Below are 24049 nucleotides of genomic sequence, written 5' to 3' on the forward strand. Positions count from 1 at the left end.
ACCTCCGAAACCGTTGGATTGCCCTTCTTTTATTCATCGTTACGGAAGATTTGACCGCCCTCTTTCAAGAACATTGTCCATACAGTACACGAAGATACTTTCCCACCTTCAAGACCGTCGGATTACCCCTTCTTGATACGTTCTTATGGAAGAACGAACCTTCTCTTCAAGACTGTTACCGCACCCCCACCTTTAGGACTGTCAGATCCCCTCTTTTCGTTTCATCGATCATAGAAATGGAAGGTACACTACCCATCGGTACCTTAGAATTTCCCGTGTATCATTGAACCAATGCAATCCAACAAAAGACATGTACTCCTTTGTATAACCCGACATCTGCATAATAGAGAACCTAAGCTAGTCCCGCTCTCAAAGTTTCATGCCATCTTCACGTAAATGCTAATTCATTCCAAACCAACCATCAACATGATGCAAAACCCTCAATCCAAAGCTGGAAATAAACCGGCCAAGGGTATCGTCGAGACAAGTATCATATGAATTGTCGAGAGCGTTGCCACTGGTGAAGAGACAAAGAAAATCACATTTATCTAAAGCGCAGAGCAGGGGGAGCTTGATAACACAAAATCACGGAACAACAGTACCTCAGATTACAAACAAGAATGAACCTCAGATACATACATTTTACAACAGAGGATGAACGATTTAAAAGTCTTTCCTGCACAATTTTCTGTGTCATTTGAGATATCACACTCCAAAGTTCCAAGGGGCAAAAATTTTAACCCGCAAATAGAATACATAAAATCTTCCGGACACGGATCTACCACAGTTATTGTGCAGCAGAAGGTATGGGAAGAGCTCAAATTTACATCGAATCCACCCCCTCAACCTGCTGACGAGCAAGGTATCTTTCCCTCCGCTCTTTCTACAGAATACAGGGAAAGCAAGATAGATCAGAAAACAAACTAAGAAATTAAGCCGAGGTGTTTCATGATTCTTATCATTTTAGGTTTGTGGATGAATTTCGATGAAAAATGAACCCTCAGTGTAAAGTGCATGAGCCATTACTACTCGGCATTTCAGGAGGTAGCCAGTATGTATTGTCCATAAAACCAAAGAATCTTGTATAATTCCAATTTGGGATAAGCTTGATGGACTCACCCATTCATCGATCACAAGTCCTTCGCCGATAATCCTCGGGCCTGCATCCTCTGGAGGTTTCTTTCGAGCCTCGACTGCAGCATCAGCATCAGCCAATTGGCGCTTCAATTTCTCCAGAGCCTAACAAGAGAAACACCGAGATGAAATTAGCCCAAAGCGACCAATCACACTAAAAATTTCATTTTTCTTGAGCGATTCCCATGCGGAAAAGCACTGGATGACATGAAATATGGATTTATTCAAAGAAAACTTACTGGACTGGGACGCTCAGGATCAAGAAAAACAACACGCAATATCTGTTCAACTGCAGCTTGGTCCTTCTGCTCATCAAACTGCAAAAACGAAACCTCCTCATTTTAGTTATATGGAATAGATGTCGAGCATCAATATAGAGGACTGTTGAATATCAGCAATATCGTAAATCATAATATCAAGTGCATTACAAGATGCTCGAACATACCATCTCAGGCACATAGTCCATTGGTCCTTTGACCTTCAGACACATGATCTTGAATTTAACCTTGCTCTTCTGATTCACTGGTTTTTCATTGTTTTCTGGCTGCTCCACAAACTTGAATACTAAACAACCAACAGAAAGCCAAAGGGAAAAGATTATAGGTTTTCCCAGGTTATCAGAACAGAAACTAGAGAGAACATATAAGAAGAACCATCTAATATGCATTGGAATGATTTATCACCTGTTGCAATGATACTTTCACCAGGTGCAAGAATGGCCCCGGGTGGGCGCATGAAACAGCTTTTCGGTGCAGTTGTTTGAAACTACAACAATAAAGTGATAAGCTCATGACAAAGTTCACCCAACTAATGCATAAATGGAAGGGGCAAAAAACATGAAATCTGTCTCCAGTACCTTGAAGGCTACATGGGACTTGCTTATGTTTTTAATCTTGATGGCGCTCCTGACCTGCTTCCCGGGTTCATCTGGAAATTTAGAAATACACAAAAATGAAAAATGCATCTCTGGAACATGTTTTCAGCAACAGGGCCGATCAATGGTGCCCATCGACCTTGTGCCTCTTCCCGTCCACCACTCGATTATTACCCTATGCTTCCAAAAGAAAGCACAAACTCGAGAAATTGGTCAAGCTAATGATTAGAATCAGCTTCCTGACAGCACATATCGGAGCTTCAAACATGTTTCCGAACCAATTCTACATTGTCTACATCAAAAACCAAGATGAGCTATTCAACCAGTATGAATACAAGCACGAATGTGGACCATAACTTGAACTATGAAACCAGACTAAAGAAGGCATTAAATATCATCTCATGTAGACCAATCACAGCAGGAAATATCAAAAGTCATCTGCTTCTTTGTCCCATTACGTTCCTTTAAGCAATTACCTACCTCGGATTTCTAAAGAAGGCAACCACCGACTTTCTCAGCAGTAAATCGGACCGAAAGAATCGCCAATTAAGCGGCGAAGATCAATGCTTGCAAAGAATCTCCAAGGAACCAAAGACAGGGGAAGAAGATCGCAGTAGCAACGGCAGATTTACAAACGAAACTCGAAAGTGATAAGGAGTGAGAATTTTACATGGGAAGTAGAGTTTGGTGGCGGGATCGAGCTTGAGCCGGCGGCGGTTGGGAAGCAACGACTTCGCCACCGACGAGACCGAATTGGATCCCTGAAGGAGCGATCCCTCCGGCAGCGGAGGGTTGCCGCCGTGGTGATGAACGTTCATGGTTGACGACGAAGCCGACGACCCGTTCGACCCGTTCCGGAACGCTGACTTGAAGAACCCCCAGACCTTGCCCTCCGAAGCCGCCGGTCTCGTCTGCTCAGCTACCGCCATCGCCGGAATTCAGCACGACCTCCTCCTACTCTACACCAGCAGCCGCCCTCCAAGACCATAAAAGGGCCGTCCTTTAGCCTCAAACGACGGCGTTCCGAAGCTCCTTAGATGGTTTGCTGAAGGATCTCCGACGGGTCTTCTTCCACTCCTTCTTCGTTCCTTCCTCAGATGGGCAAAATCTCGGTCTGTGTGTTCTTCCTAAGTGGGAGAAGTGGAAGTTGGAGCTGAAAATGGTGGAACCAAATCGGACCTTAGGAGCAGAACTGAGACGGATTTGATAAGTCCCGTTCACGTCCGCCCACCTGCTCAGGTAATTATACAGCTCCTCCCACAATAATAAGGCAGAAATTTAAATGAACAAAACATTAAAAAAAGAATAGACAGATAAAAAAAGTTCTAACTTCTAACTCACTTTCAATATGATTTCCGATTTAATTCTTACTAATTGGACTTTCGTCTCAATTTATTTTCCTTCATACTTCTGGATGGGATTAGGATCTGAATCGATGGAGGGAAGGTTCTTTCCCATCATACTTATGGAGGGAAGGTTCTTTTCACCAAATATTGGGTTTTGTTTGTTTTTCAAATCAAGATTTTACTTAATTCAATTCAAATCAGTTATTCTCTCAAATCAACAATACAATCATGACTTTTTTATCTTTATTTTTCAATTTAATAGTAAATTATTTCATATATTTTTTGTTAACTATTATTATAACTAATTTTTAATGTTAAATTCTCTTCATTATTCATTACCTTTTGTCTTTTTCTCTAATTTTATAATAAATTCTCTCACATACTTTTTTAAGAATTATCATGACCAATTTTCAAATAATAAATTTTCCCGCCTATTTTGTCTTCATTTTCTTAAAGCGGAGTAAATTTAAATATAGTAATAACTCTACTTAGAAACCAAATGCAAACTTAACCTCTATTTGGATTGAATGAAGAAAACAATAAGAAATGAAAGGGGACGGAGACTTTGGTTTATGTTTGATTACTACTTAGTTAAGTATAAGTAGTCACAATTACAATGACAGTTACATTTATAATTTATCCTTAACTTTTCTTAATTAGTGACTGCTAAAAAGATAGTCACAAATAAGATATATAGGAAAATGAATAAAAGAGAAAGATGAAAAATAATGGCCTGATCTACTTAATTATTGAGTCGAAAAATCAAATAATGAGTAAGATAAAAAATTTGACTTAATGAAGAGTCATTTTTCACTTATCGCTACTCTTTTTTCCTTAGAGAATATTTTTTCATCCTTATCATTCATCATCTCTTCCTATACATATTTTTTTAATTAATTAAGTGCTTAATTTTGAAACACTAAAAATTAGTATACAAATTTTGAAAAATCCAATAGAAACTCCCAACTCTAGTCTCATCTCTCTGTTGCCCTCCATCCAAATGTAGGGAAAGGCAAATCTCCTGAAGCAGAATGAGTGAAATCAACAATTTCATTAAAAATTAAGGAATAAAATATATATCTATTTATAATATCATAATTTTAAGGAGTGACTATTCCCTTTCAGTCTATCATTCCTATTTATAAGTCCCTCTTCTAACTTTAAAATGAAAATAAAAAAAAGTTGGAAAACGACAAAAGAAACATTTATAATGCTTGCATTGATGAAATTATGCTGATAATATATCATACCATGTAAAATGTTCTGATTTATCAAGAGCATGCCATGCATCGCTTTCGTTACTCGAAAAGAAAAGTGCTATGTAAAAGGGCCTCGATCAATTTTTAGCTTTACCCAAAAAACAAATTAATATTTTCCATATTTCAGAGCTGTCAACTTCCAACTATTCCCTAGTGCTGTACGGGATTTCTAGAACTTGGGATCAATGGCAAAATAGTTGTCTAAATACTAATATATTTTTTGGTTATGTGCAAATATTGATAATATTGACTCTCCTTCACATAAAGTACAGGATGACCGGAACTACATACAAAATTAAACATAATCTCAATTTAAAGCTTCCAGCCCACTGAAAAAAAGAATGTAGCGCAATGACGCACGTCTTTACCTGTTAACTAAGATGTTGTATTAATGAGTGCTTCGCGGATATGAATAGTATGGATTGTGAAGGTGTGACCTTGATGCTATTCCTTAGCATATGAGTGGCATAACGAAGGGGTGATGAGGATGTCATCTCGTATGTCTTGCAATACACGAACATTCATGTTATTCAATAATATATCTATTGCACAGAAGAGATCCTAGCACTTCTTCATACGTTAGTCACCTTCGGACCTCTCTATAAATAGGATACCATCTCATTTACCACAAAAATCATCTAGCCAGAGAAACTCTTCTTAAATTTGAGTCTATCTCACGCAAGTAGTTGATGACTCTAGCATAGAGTGCCAAATCGAATCGTAAATGCCCGGCTTGACTTACTTTGTTTGTTTCATAACCGGAAGTTTCGTTATTCAAAGTAGATGTTATAGAATGCCCTCAAAAGTTCTTATAAGGAGGTTTTTTGATAGTTTCCAAAGAGTTTCCAAAGTGCATTTGATGTTCAACATCTCCATAGCCATAAGATAAGAAAATTCCAATTCCAAAAATATGCATGATAAGAGATTTTATCCTGTCTTGTGCCCTTTTTTTTGGGATTTTCACATCACTCCACTTTATTATATTTTCTATTTTCTTCTTTTGGATCGGATATGATTCTCTCTCCTCTTCTTTTTTCCTTTTTTTTTTTTTTAAAGAAATGAGCCATAAGCGGGGAAACTAACTATGCTATATTGATTAGCGTGGAACAAGGAAGCTCGTCGCAAAACGACACCGTAACGTGGGCCCCACGAGGCCACTTTATTGACCTCTTTCAATATTGGATTTATCGGAATTTCTCATTTTTCAACCACGACAGACAAATGCACAGCTCTTCCTCAGAAGGAGGGCGTTGACGTGGGCGGGTGTTGACTTTTGGGGGTAAAGTAGGTTTGATTTTTAGAGGGCAATTTTTTTTCCCTAAAAGAAATGGGGGCAATATTTATTATTTTCATTGGAGTTTTCTTTATTGAGTAGTTCATAAGTGGGTTAAGTAGGATTAGTTGATGAATTTATGTCATAATTTAGGTTCTTATTGATTAATTAATTGAAATTGATCAAAGGAAGGTCACTGTCATTAATGGGGTGCAAGTGGGCTTCCATTGACGCGTCCAATATTGGGTCGAATATCAGGAAAAAAGGAACCCGATGCCAGACGCGGGTTGAGAGATCGAATAAGACTTAACTGTAGCGTACATATATTTATAAGCAATCGGATAAGGCTTAAGCGCATGAAATTTAATTAGAGGGTTCGGTGACTGTTCAATTTCTTCTGTCATGAGAGCTTATCCGTCTACGAGAAAGAAATTGGGTGATTCTCACGGGAACTTATATAAGAAAACGCAGTAAAAGTCGAGTTCAGAGTGCTCACACTAGAAGTTTGGGTTAAGGTGGAAGAAGAAATCTTCGGTCCAAGTCTTGGAAACCCTCTTCCTCAATGCACGAGCTTGTGCCAAGGGCCAAATTAATGCTGAATTATTGTCAACATTCCAAGGACGAGGGTCAACATTCAAAATGAACCCTCGACACTTAGGGCCAAGATAATATGTATATGTTTGTTTTCGCTGATTTGTCCTCACCATCAATAGAGGGACGGCCAATTGAAGAATTTCATGGCCGATTTTGCCTTTAACCACATGTTATTGAATATGGAAAAATGAAAAAAAAAATGGTGCGATCAAAGGCCCACATTCTCATTTGAAATTGAGATGTTCCGGATTTAATTTTCATATTGTGAGATTTTAAGAGTTATTTTATTTTCCCATCTCAATCTCACCACGAGCTCTCTTTGTAAAGCAGCCAGAGAAGATTAGGAGTCGCTAAGTTATTAGAAATCACTTGTCTCTCATCGCGGCTCTATGGAGTTAATAAGAACCAACATATATGACTATTAGCAATTTGGCTTAAGCTTTTGGGCCGGTGTTGGATCGGGTTGTTACAAATGGTATCGGAGAAGTGTGCCAGCCGGACTGTGGTAAGAGTTACATCTTGAACCGCAAGAGCCACCTCTACAATCTTACCTGCCTGATGAAGTGTCCTGGGTCTGGATAGGATTTCTTTAAGCAGCTTGACGAGGACGTCAAGTCTTTGAGTGTGGGATATTGTAACACCTTAAATGGGAAGAAGGATTAGCGAGTAGTTAATAAGAACCAACCGATGAAATTACTAGCAACTTGGGCTTAAGCTTTTAGGTCGCTAATTTGGCCCCTTGACAAGTTGCAAGGTCAATCTCGTAAATTGGATCGAGACATCCATATATGGATGTTCATTCACAACAATACAATTCACCTGATTGTCCATTCATTCTTCTGTTACAAACCCTAAGACAGTATCAGAGCATCGGATCTGAGACCCTTGCTCACCTTCCCTTCATCTCGGCTGATTGTATTTGTTCAGCCACGTCGACCGGAACTACGTCGACTCCTGTCACCCCCTATATGCTTTTGTCGTCCAACAAAATATTCTAGAGTCGTAATAGTAGGGAAGAAATAAACTGACAGAAAGTGGACCTTATATAACGGGGAAGGTAAATGAAAAATTAAATAAGAGATTTTGTATTGAGACAGAAAAAAGATATACATGGATAGTGGTCGCAAAAGACATTGAATTGAAATGAAAAATTAAATAAGAGACCTTATAATGAGACGGAAAAAAAAGATACATATATAGTGATCGTAAAAGACATTGCACTTATGAAGTCTCAATGTTATAAGTGGATAAATACACGAATCTCTTATAAAGAATTAAAATTTTCAATCAGTTCAAAGATCGATAAATTAAGAGTTGAGGGCTTTAAAAAAGTTACTTTCACATAAACGTGCTCCTACTTATATATATATATATATATATATTTGATTTCTTATATAAATTTTACTGACATAATTTTTTAAAGACTATACTTTGTGTTAACAACATTTACAAATATTAAAATTTTAATCTCTTTGTATAACATTAAGTTGATCGAATCAATGGCTTGTGATAAATATATGTCATGGATTATGATTTTAAAAGATTTTTAACACCATATATCCCATAATTTGAAACTTTTCGCAAATATATCACATGGTTTAAAAATACGTAATATAACCCATGTTTTTTTTTTATAAGTGGTGTAATTTTCATTGAGCAAAAAATATGTACAAGAGTCCACTCATCCAACATACAAACTCGGATAATACTATAATCCCAAACTTTGAGCTATAGAAGATCTAGACAACTTAAACTGTACATATGGAATTGATAACAATTTCATCTTCAAAAGTTCGATGGCATGGAGCACTAAATCCGCTATGCTTGCTAATTTCTTCTCAAATATTCTCAAGTTCCTTTCATTCCATATCACGTAGATGTATATGGTCCAGATGAATCTCTGTGTAGTAGTATCAAGTGACCCGCTTTTCAAGTTTGAAACCCATTGAAGTTCAAGTTTCCAATTTGTTGGTCGTCCAACATGACCCCTTGGGTATAATAAACTGCACTAGATCCCCCGTGCAATCCTACATCCAAAGAATAGATGATCCTTAGTTTCCTCATAGTCACTGCAAAACTCACATTGAGGGTTAGCTTGTTAAGAATAGCTAACCAACTAATGAAAGAAGCCTTGGGGATGTGGCCAGCAAACCACACCAATTTTCGTCATGTAACCTTTGAACCTTTGCTTCAGAGACTGTTCCATGCAATTGTTGTTCTATAGGCTCCAAATTTATGCTGGGAGCCAAATAACATGGTCTGTGAATCCAGGGGAAATAGTGCTTGCCCAGCACTTTATTTCCTGAGACTACAGATCAATGTTCCTTGGCCATTGCCAAATATCATTCTTGAGGACACAACTAACCGACTCATGACTTTTTATAGTAGGAAAGCATTGCAGACCACAAGTACAATATAGGGCTAAAGGTCCCACAAGTAACCAGCAGTTATGCTAGAAACTTGTAGTTGCCAATCCCTCCCAACATTCTTCAACAAAGGCCTAGCAAGAGATCTAAGTTGAAGGATCTTCCTCCAATTCTAGGTACAATATCCGGGAACTTTTAACGTCCAAAAACATCTTCTCTCGATTAGGTATTGCTTCAGCCAAGCGACTCATAATAAACCTACATCAGTCAAAATAATCTATGCTCCTCAAAACACAAGCTTTATTCCATTCCTCTATATTTCATATGTGTAAGCGTCCTTCTCCTTTAGACAAACAAACTTCATTCCAACTCACCTTGTCCCTACCTTTGTGCTCATCTATACCCTTCCAGATAAAGGATCTGCATTTTTTAATGAACTAAATGAATAACATTTTTTGGCAAGATAAAATGAGCACAACAATAAGAAATCATACTAAACAGAACTGAATTCAGAAGTTGAATCCCCTGGCAAAAGAAATGTGTCTCACAGTTCAACTTTTTATCCTCTTCGTGATCCTTTCCACCAAACTCTCACAGTTCCTTACGGATAACTTCCCAAAAGTAAAAGGAAGGCCAAAATACATGACAAGTAAGTTACCCTTCTTAAATCCAGTGCAGTGCAGTAAATTCTCAATTTTTTAGTATTCCATGGCTCTACAATATAACTCAGTTTTGTCCTGATTAAGCTTCAAGCCAAACCACTTGTAGAGACGCTTATAGTATCTACAATAGTCATCACTGAGCTTTCAGATCCATCGAAAAATATAAACATATCATCAGCAAAACAGAGATGAGTGAGTGAAATTGATTTGCATCTAGGATGATATCCCTTGAGCAACTACAAAGTCAAGAAGTCGAGAAAGAACCTCCATTCCAATCACAAAGAGATATTGTGACAAAGGATTTCCTTGCCTTACCCCTCCCTTTCCCGAAAAGTAACCTGCAATCAAGCCATTGACAGCCACAAAAAAGAAGGGGGGTAAGTGATGTATCCCTGAATCCAGCTTATAAACTTGCTCAGAAATCCTATAGCATTGAAAGTCTTCAGTAAAAAATCCTAAATAATAGAATCAAAAGCCTTCATTAGGTCCACCTTTATGGGCCCTGTGATAATTTCTTACCAACTCGTGCGCCAAGAGAACATTATCATTAAATCGTTTGCCTTTTATGAAAGCAAATTAATTCTTGCTTATTATCTCTGCAAGCATTTGTTTAATCCTATTTGCTAGGACTTTGGTAATGCATTTATAGAATATATTGCAATAAGAGATTAGCTTGAAATCCTTCATACGATTTGCCTTGGGCTTTTTGGGCAGTAGAGTAATTATAGCGACATTTGCCTCTCTTCTCATGCCCCTATCTAAAAATGATATTGCACAGTAACAAAAAAATCGATAGAAACAATATCCTAACAAAATTTAAAGAAGAACACGTAGTACCCATCAGGACTAGGGGCTTTATCAGCACCCATAGAAAACACACTTGCTTAATCTTTTCGTCAATGATAGCAGCAGTCAGAATGTGCTCCATAGAATGAGGCACCTTCTTCTCAGTAAGACATAAGATCTGCTCTGTGGTAACATTTGAGCTTGAGCTATGTCCCAAATGGACTTTGTAGAAAGCAACAACTTCTTCTTTAAAGTCATTCATTCTCTCCAACTTCCGGTCATCAGCGTTACAAAAGCAGTTTGATGGTATTCCTGGAATTCTTATCTTTGACTGCTGTGAAAGAACTTGGTATTGAATACCAAGTTTCAGCCAGTCGACTCTTGATTTTTGTCTAAAATAATTTTCCCAAGCCTTAACAACTACCAAATATAATCGTCTGACCTCAAGCTCCCTCTGGATAGCGTCAACAGATTGAGTGCTTCCCATCGCCGACACTTGAATAGCCTCCATCTGAGTTTCGAAGGAAAATACTCTTTGTTAAACATCCCTAAGAGTTTTCTTGTTAAATACCTTCAATTTCCCTTTCAGAATCCCGAGCTTCTGATAAAGCATCTTGACAAGGTCCCCTTACAGGTAGACCCTTCAAATCTCTCTCACAATATCTAGAAAACTAGGTTGTTCTTTCCAGAATTTATAAAACTTAAAAGGCTTGGACCCTGAGTTCTCCATATCTCCAAGTCTCAAGAGACTAGGACTGTGATCTGAGATAGTAGGGGCAAGAACCTCCACTATTATAACTGAATGATCATGCAACTAGTTCTCATTAACAAGAACTTTATCGAGCTTCCTTGCTTGGAACTCCTCTATTCTTTTGTTACTCCAAGTGTAATGGTAGCCTGTATATAGATGATTTGTTAAACTTAGATTTGTTAGGCACCGATCCAAATCCTTCATGCTTTGGTCTAGCTCTACGATCTTACTTTTAGTCTTCACCTCACTAGGCTCCCTCACCGCATTGAAGTCCCCTAGTAAAGCCCATCCACAAGTTATAGAACTAGCCAAAGAACATAGATCATTCCACAATACCTTATGTTCTTTCATATTATTCAAGCCATATATGAATGTTAGACATACTCTACCTTTTCCCTAAGGGAGATCCAATCCACAATGTATGAATGGGGATGTCTTGTTGAGAAGCGAGGTTGTAAATCCTTCACGAGATAATGGCCATTGCAAGTTTTTCCACTTGGCTGAGATCCCACCTGCATTGCTTTCCTTTACTCGAGTCTCCAACAAACGTACCATGTCTACTCTTTGGTCCTTTATTAGTTTAGGACCATCCTTTGTTTTACGTGGTCATTAAGCCCCCTGATTTTCCAAGCAACAATATTCATCTAGGGGAATTAGAGGCGAAGCCCCCTTTTCCTTTCTTCTTTGCCTTTGACTGCCTTCTACATTGTACATTTAGAATAGCTTGATGAACACCTAAAACAACATGCTTGGGCTTTCTCAGGCTAACCCGATGTGCCTCGATAATATCAGCCTCTTAATCCGAGCTCTCCTTAGAATTAATACTTTGATTTTCATCCCTTGTGGTACCATTATCCTCTACTGCTTCACTAGCCTTCTCAACCTTTTCTTTAACCTTCTCAGCACCATCGGGAGCAATAGAAGTCACCTCTTCTCGAGCTTTGGTTAGCTCTTCTCCTGTTTCATTTTTGCCCCCTTCGATGTTCAGCATTTTTCCAGTACTTTTGCAACCTCCTGAACACCATGATCAATTTGCTCATCCACTAGATCTTCCTTAGTATTAGCTGGGTCCTTTGCTTCTCACCGCTCATATTTGTTGTCGGAGAGGCCATAGCGGCGCCGGAACCCTCGATGGAGGCCGGGGGAGGAAGATATTTCCGGGAACTAATGGCAAAGAAAAGAAGAAGGGACATGTGGACAGTAGGCTCGCAATGCATGTTAGCTCACCAACAAGAGCATTTTCTATCTCTAGAAATTGGAGAGAGATTGGGCTGGACCTAGGTAGACACTATATAAAGCCCATAATTTGTATGTTGTTCCAAATTTATCACGCCGTTGCTATTTCCATAAAAAAATCGACGGAAAAGCTGACGTGGGCGGTTAAGAGGTAATGAGGTCATGTCATTTGTGAACTACCCAACAAAATGATGACACATGTCCCCTTGGGCCCACTCTCTATTTAAAAATACCCCAAAATAGGTTTTATATTTTTTTGAAATCTATCAAATAGTTTTAAGTTTTTCTCAAATATATCCTATAGTTTTAAGTTTTTTTCTCAAATCTGTCTCATGGTTTTACGTTTTTCTCAAAACGATTTCATGGTTTTAAATTTTTTCTTAAATCTATCTCATAGCCACAATGGCAAGGATGGACCACAATATTTACTGTTACAAATAAAACCTAGCCACATCAACCACTCCATCAATAATTGATGGAAAATGTCACGTCGGAATATATTTGGAACAACATACAAATCATGGCCTTTTTATGTAATTTTTAAACCATGAGATAAATTTGAAAAAAAATATAAAACCATGAAATATATATGGTGTTAAAATCCTTTTTTAAATAATGATAATATTTAATAGGGGCATTAATTATATGTGTAGTTAGTTTCTAATATATGTTTATTTATGAATTGACTATTTTAGCTTTATTAAATATAACCTTATTATATGGTTAATGCAGTTTTTTTTTGGGAGAATTAGAAAGATTAACTGGGTGCATTAAAGGATTTTTTGGGGTGAATTAACTCATTTTACTATATAGATAGATAGATAGATAGATAGATAGATAGATAGATTTGCTTTTACAGCCATCCTGTCTACACTTGGTACTTGAGTTCTTCTTGTGTTCATTTGAATATACATTTGCGATCACGAGCTGCGTGTGCCAGCTTTCGTGAACTTCAACTAAAGTTCACCTTTCTGGACGAGTGAAAGGCAGACCGCCCGCTCTCAAAGTAGTACATATAATAAGATATTAAAATGTACATGTCACCAAAGGGAGGAAAAAGTTTACAATCAATAAATCAATCAATCCCGCTTTTATTTGCAATGTTATAGCATTATTACGAAATTACAAATCATTAAAATATATATTTAAATTTATTTTATTTGCTGAATACATACAAACATATATCAATAAAAAGAGCGTTGAGTTCACACAATAAAAAATGAATCATAATAATCATAATATTCCGATGGTTCAAATCGCTCTCCGATGCCCAAATGAGCCAGCAACATCCAGACCAAAGATAGAAGCTCCCCGCCTTTACTCAGCGCCTGGGCATGAGCAGCCGCTCTGCAATGGATCGCTGCATACGACATCATTTCCACCCAAACCCGACTCATTATCCTCCACCTGTCCTCCCTCACCAGCTTCTTCAGCTCTCTGGCCAACTGCTGCGCATCCCACAGCGCAGATACGGCCTTATTCTCATATACCTCCACTAGTGGAGAATCCTCGAGTAATCTTTTGCTTTCCCGTTCAACTTCTGTCGGGTCTTTATCGATCACTGTTAGGTAACTTTCGTAGGGTCTTTGGCTTTCCCGTTCCCCTTTTGGCGGTCGCCCTTTCTTGGCGTCTGCCACGGTTTCGTCGAACATTCTCGAGAAATTTCCCCTTACAGCAGACGTCATGGTAGGCTGCATCAACATAAGGTACAGCATGTAATCCGACAGGGCCTTGCTAAATTCGCGCTGCTTGTTGAGTCCAGCGGATGCGGAGCTGCTGCTGCTGCTTCCATCATTAGAAGAATCCGTATTATAGAAGAGCTCGGTGGCGACATGCCACGCAAGCAGAGACTTGCCAAACTCAAAATTCTGGACATAAGGTTTTAGTTTACTGCTGCAATCTTCTGATTCACGATCAAGGACCCAACAACCTCTAGCGTCAGATATGATCCTGATTTGCTCTGGCTGGTGTACAAACGAGGATTTCCGTTTCAGCTCGCTGAATATGAAATCCCACAACTCCTTGTCAAAGGGGTTCTCCGAAGCATATGCCATTTTATCAAGGATATGTCCTAGACCCAGGCACTGAATGCATTTCCCAATAAAAATCCAGCAATCGAATTTAACCTTCGGGAAACAAAAGAGAAGCCGGCGGGGAAGGGGAACTGCATGCACCACCAAATCAATCAAAACACGGTTTACTATAACATTAGTTTTCTCATGACAAGATTAAATTATATATCAAAAGAGGGTATAACGTAGTGACGCATGCCCTTACCTTGTAATCAAGAAGTTTTCGGTTCGTTACTAAGTGGGATGTGTCCCTTTATTATTAACTATTACGATTTTTATTTTATTGTACTAGGCACACCGATCTCCTTATAACCAATATATATATGAATATGCCCACCCAACTCAGGGCGGTGGTGGGCAGGCGACAGAGCCACAACCGCCCCTCTCCCTCTCATTCAATCGATCAAAGATTGATCAGCTTCTTTCTTCCTTTCTCTCCCATCTAGACGATAAAAGTATTTTTTTTCTTATTTGCTTTATAATTAAACAAGAAAAGTATATGCCATAGAATCTACTAGCAAAGGGCCCGTGCGATGCCACGTGTCTCCAAAAAGATCTCAATCAACAATATCTTCGGTATGATAAATGATATTAGTAATATTAGAAAGTTTAGTAAACATATAGACGTGGAGGGAGGGAAAAAATGAGAAATTTAATTAGATAACAAATGCAAAAATTTATATGAAATATGAAATATAAAGATATAATTAATTTTATAAAAATTAAAATATTAATCCATGCTTTATATTTCTCTGCATTAAGTATCTCATATTTTTGTATATGTTACTATTATAGATTGTTCTCACTGCAATATATTTTATTTGATCCCGATACCTTTTTTACACATGACATCATGCAAGAATGCAATCAAATATTATGAGAATTCTTTATTTTTGTGTAAAAGTACGAGGATGCTTTAATTTAGTAATGAAAAGCAAAAAATATATGCAGTGCATTATAGAGTTTGAAAATATGCACCATATTATAATATTACAACAAAACTATAAAAACGGAATATTATAATAATTATTATTTTTATTATATACAAATTAAATTAAATACTCATCATTGAGAACCACGTTAATTTTAAGCGATCTTCGAAATTCATTTAGAGCATCTCGGGACCACGACTAATCCAAGCAAGGATTGCAATAGGCTAGGCTGGAGTAGCTTTGCATTTTACCGAAAATTGGTGGTGACTTAAAATAAAAATTTTATATTTGGTAGTAAATTATTAAATATCAATATATAGATATATATTAAGCCTTGAATGAGATTATAAGCTAATACCAAAAAAAAAAACTTTATTAGCTTGACATGTGTCCATTCAAATAAGAGTTTTAGTTTTATTTACTAGGGTAAAGTGGCTGCGTGTTACCACTGAGTAAAAGCTTTTCCGATAAATAATTTTAAGATTATAATTTATACTATACTCGATATAACACATAATCTGTACATATAATAACATTCATAATTATTAAAAGAATTTTAGATTTCTTATATGGCATAGTGATTAATTTATGTTAAACGATGTGGAAGATCATCTCTTTATAATTTGTTTAATTTTTATTTTTAATAGTTATAGAGCTATGTTTTATTTTATTAGGTCTTTTTCTCGATCAATATTTATTAGGATATTGAAATATATATGAAAAGAATTTATCTTTTATTTTTAGTGAGAAGAAACCATTATGATATATCTGGATTTATTATATAACCAGGATGCACTCTGAAAAATATATAGTACTCAAGATTACCTTCGAACATATATTACTATAATAAAAGTATTAAATGAATTGTGAAAAAAGCTTCACCATATTTAAAAGAAAAACCCTATTAACTCTCATAAAATCACATATAAATTAGTCTTTGTTTTTGTCAAAAAATTATTTTTATTTTTCTTTAAAGGTTTTTTTTATATTACCACGCATGGCACTTGTATAGTCTCCTCTATACCTATGAAAAGGAGAGAAAATACTTCAAGACCATTTATGAATAAGTAAAAAGAAGCAAAAACAATGATAAAAAAAATCTACATACATCCTAAATTATGCAATATTAATACTCCCTATCGAGCACGTTGTACTAATATGTGGCTGAATTATAATATGTCATGTGAACTTGTGGGGTGTTCATGAGAGTCGTGGGAATAGTGGGCCGAAAATCGGACTCCCTTCGTTATTTAAAAAAAAGAAAAAAAAAAAGAAGAAGAAGCGTGTGGTTGAATCATAATTGTCCCATAAACTTGTTGGGTATTCATGAGAGTCGTGGGAAATAATCAGTTGAAATTTGGATGCCTCTCATTATTAAAAGAAAAAAAAACACATAAATATTCGACTGAAGCTCGGACATCCTTCATTATTAAGAAAAAAAGAAGCATCTGGTGGGATTAAAATGATTCAGTGAACTTATAATGTATTCGCGAGAATCGTGAAAATTAGTTGATCGAAACTCGGATACCTTTCGTTATTAATACATATTGATATTATAATTTTTTCAAAAAGAATTTAAAAAAAAGCAAGTGGTTACAGTTGGGAAAACCCCACCCACTCGCTAGGACCAGTAATCATATTTGTTACAATAATAACTAGCACAAGGCTCGCGCTTCACTGCAAAAATGAAAAACCATTTTAATTATGAAATTATTTTTATGCTATTCAATTATATATAATAAATATGACTTAGTAGATCTAATTCAATTATTGATGTAATTAAAAAAACTTTAAGGAATAAAAATAAAAATATAGTTGGCCAAACAATGCGTCTAGTATATAATATGCTTAAATCATAAGTTAAAGTCATTATGAATGTTAAAAATAAATTAAAATAATCAAATAATAAAATTAATGTGAGACCATAAAGAAAAGAGTTGGTAATTATAATTTTATTCTCGGAGCTTATAATTAATAATCTATTTTATTTACGATAGTAAAATATCCGTATATGATAATATGGTAGTCTCGTGCCTTGTTGAGGGACCAAAAGATAATACTAAAATTTTCACACTAAAGTCTAAAAGGATATAATTGAATTTTTCTCTCTAACTATGCAAAAAAAAGAAATAATTGAGATCACTTTTATTGATAGAAAATGTATCAAGATATTATTTTCTCATGTAAATCAATTATTACAATATAAACATCACTGGTCCAAGTAAAACAATATATATTAATCACATCAATTTTGAAAATCACATCAATTTTCAGAACTGATAATAGTTGTATTAATATTTTTATTTGTGTTTTAATCTAGTTATTTTCTCATGTGTGCTCCTTTGCACTAATGCATGGATTTTGATACATTAGGAGGAAAAAAAATTCTATGGGAGATTAATCTTTCTATCAATTCTTCATATTAAAGTTGGAATTTTTAGTTTGAATAAAAAAGAATATTTTACTCTAATTGCAATAAAAAAAACTCGATTTGAATAGTAGGGTTTAATAAATAGATATTTATCAAAAGAAAGAATAAAATGTCACAAATACATAATGTTGAAAGTTCATGGAGAATTTTGAAAATATGAGAAATATGAAAAAAGATCCCAATAATGAAAAAGATGCCCATTCAAAAATTTTACAAATCTTATACTACTAAAGTGAAAGTCTGATTTTGTAATCACAGCCTTATTTATCGAATGCGGTTAAAAAGTTGAAAGTATATATGACTTAAAATAAAAGTGAGGAGACGATATTGCCCACTTAATACTATTCTCCACACTCTCCCTCCTCTCATGTTCAACCTCTCCTTATTTTGTTTTTTTTTTCACAATCTATCTCCAATTCTTAATCTTTATATTTTTTACCCATACTTGTTTTCCTTGCTCTTCCAAATTAATCCATCCATGAACATATCGAAAAAAAAAATTATAGTTGGAGCATGGTACATTCGAGTTAGGCCGTGCTAGTGCAGAGGTAAATTTTTATTATATATAAATGTGCAAATAAGAAACATAAAAAATGATAACAATAAAGAAATATATATATATGTAAAAACATGCAAGAAAATGAATATATATATATATATATAAACATACAATAACATGCAAAAATGAAAATAAAAAAGAAAAAGAAAAAGAAAAAGAAAAAGAAAATCATGGGTTGATATGTGGCATGAATGAACAACAGTTTTAAATGTATTAACTAGGAAATTTTGCCCGCTTCATCGTGGGGTTTATAAACAACATTAAATGATTTGAAACAAGTTTAAAAAAAATTAAGTAAAGAAAAAATATGATGTATTTTAAAACAATGAAGATGTTCACATTCTATAACTTTGTGAATAATAAATAAACAATGAAATCAAATTTCATAGTTTTCTTATATGGGTAAAGGGAGAAAAAAGTATTACTTATAACACCAAAAATTAAGTGTATAAGTATAAATCATAAAAAGATATGATATACAAGAGGAAAGCCTATGAATAAAAATAAATAGTATGAATTGAAATGAAAATATAATGACATTTATAAGGAAATATAAAGTTTAGGGTGTATGTGTATTTTGTAGAAAAATATATAGATAGAGAGGATTTAATAAAACGTATGGTGTCAAATCTTATGGTATTGGGAGGAGGGAATGAAAATAGTTTGTACACAATATGGACAGTACTTTCATAGTGACATTATTTGCATTCATCTAGTAGCTATAAAAAAAATGAAAAAACTGTACACAATAGGTAAATTTAGATAATAGTTTGAGAAAGAAGCTATTTTTTTTCAAAATAACTGGTCTCACCATAACAATAAGATCGTGATCGTAAATTATCATTTTTATATGAACTTATTAAGAATAATGCTTAGATAGTTTTTACATGGAAGGGAGAGAAAAGTGAGAAATGTATAAAAAGTACAATATTAGACTGAAAAATATGTAGCAAATTAAGATTACTCTTAATCGAACCTAGAGGACTTTCAAATATCAAGTGTTACACATAAAAAACAGAATCACAAATTAAAAGAGACTATTTAAATTGGTGACGAATTGAAATAAGCCTCAATCGATGTTGGTTGGTTTTAAGTGAGCTGGCGCTTGTTATCTTTAGATAAGGCATCAGATGCAAATCTTGTAATTGGAGAAAATTCGAAATCGAGAAAGGTTTATCCCTTAGAGGATCGAGCTCGATCGACCCTAAATTAATCGGATCTAGTAGACTTTTGAATATTAAGCGGTATACACCGGAAAAAAAATATTTATATACCTAAATTTAATAAAAATTTAAAAGTTAAAAATGGAAAAGGAAAAGAAAAGGTTTTAATTTATTCTTGAAAAGAAAAAAGAAAAAAGCTATCTCCATTCTTTTTATACTTATGGCAAATAATAATAAAAAATTAAAAAGGAAAAGTCATGAGTGACTTCTATGACGGATAGATGGATGGATAGTTTAATAATTATATAGAGATAGTCACCAGAAAGCAAAGGATCTTACCAGTAAAGAGGCTGGAGCATCCCCAACATGACTTGCGAATTTTCCTTGCAGGACGTTGACTCATCGAGTAGCTGATGAGATTGCAACCCGAGATGGATTCAGACCAACGTCGAAACACCACCCGTGTACCAAACTCGTACTTGACATCATCAGGGCCAATGCCATGTTTCGACCAGGTTGGCTTTTTCAGGCTAAGGACACAACTAAGGATTCGGCTAAAGTAGTGGTCAAGTCGACTAAAGTAGTGGTCGAGAACTGAATCGCTCTTTCTTTCCTTTATCATGTTTCTGTGCTCTATCCTCTTTAGGATACTAACAAGGGTCCACTCGGAGAAGATCAACATTAACAGAGACGTTACCTCAAGAGCAGCAGCCCCAAAGAGCAAGATGTATGTAACTAGCACATCAACATGATGGAATCTATGCTTTTCCACACGAACAAAGAGTGCAAGAGCACAAATGACGATACTGAAGGATATGGCCCTAAGTAAATAACCAAGCTTAGAACGTACCACAACGACTTTGGTGTACAACACTTCATACATGAAGTTTAGCTCCGTTAATATTACTCTTAGTGCATATTCTGCAGTTGTGGATCGGAAAAACTTTCTGCTCTGCCTCCTCTTAGACCAGGCCAAGTACAGATCGACGATGAGCCCCTGAAAGACCTTAAAGTAGTTATACGAAGTCCATATCAACTTCTCCTCCTCAAGAGGAACGCGCTTAGTAGATAATGCGATCTGAGACCGAAGTGTACGATGTTGCCGAGGTTCATCAGATTCTTGAAGTTTATCCAGGCTTGCCAGAAAGAGGGCTCTTACCCTCTCCAGATACTTGATAACACCGGCAATAAGCATGAGGATGGTTGGCACCATTAGCTTGTCCTTCGGGAGGGCGCAAAGGAAGACATAGACAGCAGCAGAGAGATGGACTACAAGTCCAAGCAAGTGCCTGACCCACAGAACATTATCTGCGAGTGCAAACGCGGTGATAGTGTCGGGACCTCCGAGGTGTAACAGCAGAAAAGAAGACCAGAATGCCATAAGACTCCCAGCATCAGCAAAAGCAGAATCATTATCGCCTTGACTTCTGAAAATGAGTCCAATTGCAAATGTAGCGGCCCATTCTGCAAGTAAATAACCCGACCAGATTAGGAAGGAGATCCACTTATTTGAGGTTTTCTTCCGAAACGGAGCAAAAATTACTAGAAACATCTGAAGTGAGAAGCTCAAGATGAGGAAGCTTTGGATGATCCACTCGTTCCAAAACTTTTTCACACTTTCTGGGATCAGATCGATGGTCATTTTGCGATAATTTCCAGTGGCTTAGAACACTGGTCAGGGAAGTTCGTTCCTGTAAGGAATTGGGACAGTTGAAATATTTTCCGCGTAAATGGTATGCGAAACCCAGGATCTTTGAAACACAACATATATAGATATTTTCCGCGTAAAGGGTATGCGTAACCCGGGACTTGATATATGTCTATTCCATATATCTATGATTCTATCCTACAAATTGGAGAAGGAAAGTGAATGAGATACTAACGGGGGTTGATTCAAGGTTTCAAATCCAAATCTTGGGAATAAAGAAATTCTTTCTAGAAGAATTTTATCCCTTTGACTCGGCTCGATCTGAATTAGTCATGATCCGTTGGACTTCTGGACGTCGGATACATTTTGAAAAAGGTGCAAGGGACAAGGTTCCCCAGGGAAAAAAAAAGTGCATGGGTAATTTTCCATTTCCTTCTTTGCCCAAAAAAAGGACATGGGATAAAAAGGACAAATATCCAGATTGAGGGGCAGGTCAGTCATTTTACCTCCTCCCACGTTTCCCACTCTCTTCCGGTTGCGATTACTCTTATATTATTATTATTGTTTTTTTTGGGGGGGGGGGGGGGGGGGGGGGGGGGGGGGGGGGGGGGGGGGGGGGGGGGGGGTGGGCGCCCTTTTGGGGGTGAAGAAGGGCAGAAGCTTGGACCTTCCTCATCCTCTTTTTCCCTTTATTTGAAAATTTTTTACTTTTGAAATTTCTAGATTAAATCTCAACAATTGAATACACATATGGACCGTAAATACATTTACAGCATATATATCATAGAATTTTCCTTCTTTCATTGCCCAGCTCTTCGTCAATTTTGGTGATTCTTTCAATTTTTTATTTTATTTAAACTAGATGAACACCCTCGTGTTACGCGGGAAAAGTTTCTAATTTTCTCAGTTAAAATAATTATGTTATGATATTATATTGATAGTAATCACATTATATCGTCCTAATTTAGTTTTTGTTGGGCAGTATTACTTTTATTCCACCAAAGTGACCAGAAATAAGTTTAATATAGGATTATTGCCCCTCTATGACAAGTTGAAATGATATAATCTAAAGTATTATTTTAGAAAAGCAGAACAATTGGAAAATATATATTTGAATTAAAAAAGAAGAAATAAAATTTAAGAAATTAGCATAGGAAGATAAGACATATTTATAATATTTTATAACTTGCAGTTTGATATATATTTATATATGATTATTCTAGATTATAAAGATAAAATCATAAGAAATAATGTATGCTTGTATTCAATATTTAATGGATATTGTATATCTTTTCAACTTCATTCGTATCAAATCTTGATTTCCTGATATGATATCTAGCACAAAATAAAATTTTCCAAAACTATTCAATATCCATTAAGACAAATAATCATCAATTCAAAATATCATACATCAATATTTCAATATATTTATGTAGTATGTCATTTTTGTGAGAAAATTATTTGTGAAACAATAAAATATTAAAATAAATTTTGGATTCTTAATAAATAAAAATCCAATAATTCTATAAAAAATAATTATTTTGGACAAAATAATTAAAATTGAATATCTAATTGTTCATACTATATTTTTACCATGTGATATGATTATCGATTTCATAATAAAAACCTAAAGAAAATATAAGTTGACCAAAACTCCTAAGAAATAATATAAAACAATTGGATAATCTCTTGTATAAATTATTCTTATGTAGGTAATATATCATCTCATTTGTAGGGTAACATCTATAGGGTCGATCGGATTCCTCACCACTTGAATTTGGAGCGTGACTTGGGGAGTTTCGAACACAATGGATAAATTCGCATGGAAAATTCTTCAATTTTTTTTTTAAAAAAGAAACGACTTTCATTGGAGAACCTATCATTTATTTTTATCAAATATAGTGGAGAAAATTCGCATGTGAATAATTTATCACAAAACAAAAAGGAGAAGGGACCTTCATTAGAGAACCTACAATTTATTGAATCTATAGCGTCAAATGAATCCCTTACCATTTGAATCTAGATTGGGACTTAGGGAGCTTCAATCATAGACGAGAAAATCTAGATTGAGACTTGGGGAGCTTCAATCATAGAGATGAAAATCTGCATGTGACAATTCATTAGAGAAAGAGATGAGAGAAAAAAAAATAGAGGAGAAACGACATTCATTCGAGAAACTACTATTTGTTACTTGTTGTAGAACTCGAGTAATATAAAATACATATTTATAATCAACTAAAGAGAGATGTCTAAATTTAATAAAAGTAAATATAATATTTAAAATACCGTAATAATTTATATAGACTATATAATTTACATGGTAAATTATTTTAATGCCCTTATTAGACTATATTTCATTGTAAATAATCTATATATTGGCCGATGGATATACAATGTATATATTCTACTGCATATTTTCTTCCCATGTATATATATATATATATCGTTGAGCTATAAACATATAATTTATATATGCTATTATTACATAATTAATTAATTAAATTTAAAACATTTTATAAGAGAATATTTCCTTTCTTTATGAGAATATATAATTTTTTTAATATAAATCAATGACGTGGCAAAGTGAGAGAACTCTACCTTTTATTTTTACTCTGGTGGTCTAAACAATTGTATAGATGTAACGCTATAGTATAAAAAGTTTTTCCTGCTACTTGTTGGTATATATAGTTTCAAAATCGTTTCAATGTAGTGAATTCCGTCATCCGTACTCGATGTAGTCAGCCATTGCTGACGTGACAGATATTCTGTGTGACTTTTGTTATGCGAAACCAACCATAGTGCGCTACATCATTTAAGATGATATAAAATCTGAATAAGTTAAATAAAAATACAAAAAATAATAAAAAAATATAGAAAAAATAGTAAAATATAGAAAAATATTAAAAATTATTTTTAAAATTTTCAAAATTAAAATAAAATGAATGAAAAAAAAAATATATATA

General features: G+C 35.2%; 2 protein-coding genes across 2 annotated transcripts; both read right to left on the reverse strand.

Moving 5' to 3' along the window:
* Nucleotides 1–543: 543 nt before the first annotated feature.
* On the reverse strand, nt 544–3241 carry LOC116209355 (vesicle-associated protein 4-2-like). The gene is made up of 7 exons (XM_031542969.1): nt 2679–3241; nt 1991–2061; nt 1818–1899; nt 1580–1698; nt 1374–1451; nt 1120–1239; nt 544–883 (listed from the first exon to the last, which is right to left on the reverse strand). The coding sequence occupies exons 1-7, from the start codon at nt 2935–2937 to the stop codon at nt 824–826; spliced, it is 789 nt and encodes a 262-aa protein (XP_031398829.1). The 5' UTR covers nt 2938–3241; the 3' UTR covers nt 544–823.
* Nucleotides 3242–13347: 10106 nt separating this feature from the next.
* LOC116207048 lies at nt 13348–21212 on the reverse strand. Its single transcript, XM_031539908.1, has 2 exons — nt 19778–21212; nt 13348–14445 (listed from the first exon to the last, which is right to left on the reverse strand). The coding sequence occupies exons 1-2, from the start codon at nt 21078–21080 to the stop codon at nt 13487–13489; spliced, it is 2262 nt and encodes a 753-aa protein (XP_031395768.1). The 5' UTR covers nt 21081–21212; the 3' UTR covers nt 13348–13486.
* Between the last annotated feature and the right edge of the window lie 2837 nt (nt 21213–24049).

The sequence above is a fragment of the Punica granatum genome, chromosome 5 (assembly GCF_007655135.1).
Source record: "Punica granatum isolate Tunisia-2019 chromosome 5, ASM765513v2, whole genome shotgun sequence".
Lineage (NCBI taxonomy): Eukaryota > Viridiplantae > Streptophyta > Magnoliopsida > Myrtales > Lythraceae > Punica > Punica granatum.

Coding starts and splice junctions, on each gene's coding strand:
- LOC116209355 (XM_031542969.1), bottom strand. CDS start 2,937: ATGGCGGTAGCTGAGCAGACGAGACCGGCGGCTTCGGAGGGCAAGGTC. Junction 1,699..1,817: donor TGAAAGTATCATTGCAACAG/GTGATAAATCAT, acceptor TTGGTTGTTTAG/TATTCAAGTTTGTGGAGCAG. Junction 1,240..1,373: donor ATCCTGAGCGTCCCAGTCCA/GTAAGTTTTCTT, acceptor TTCTCTTGTTAG/GCTCTGGAGAAATTGAAGCG.
- LOC116207048 (XM_031539908.1), bottom strand. CDS start 21,080: ATGACCATCGATCTGATCCCAGAAAGTGTGAAAAAGTTTTGGAACGAG. Junction 14,446..19,777: donor ATGCTCCAGCCTCTTTACTG/GTAAGATCCTTT, acceptor TGGTGCATGCAG/TTCCCCTTCCCCGCCGGCTT.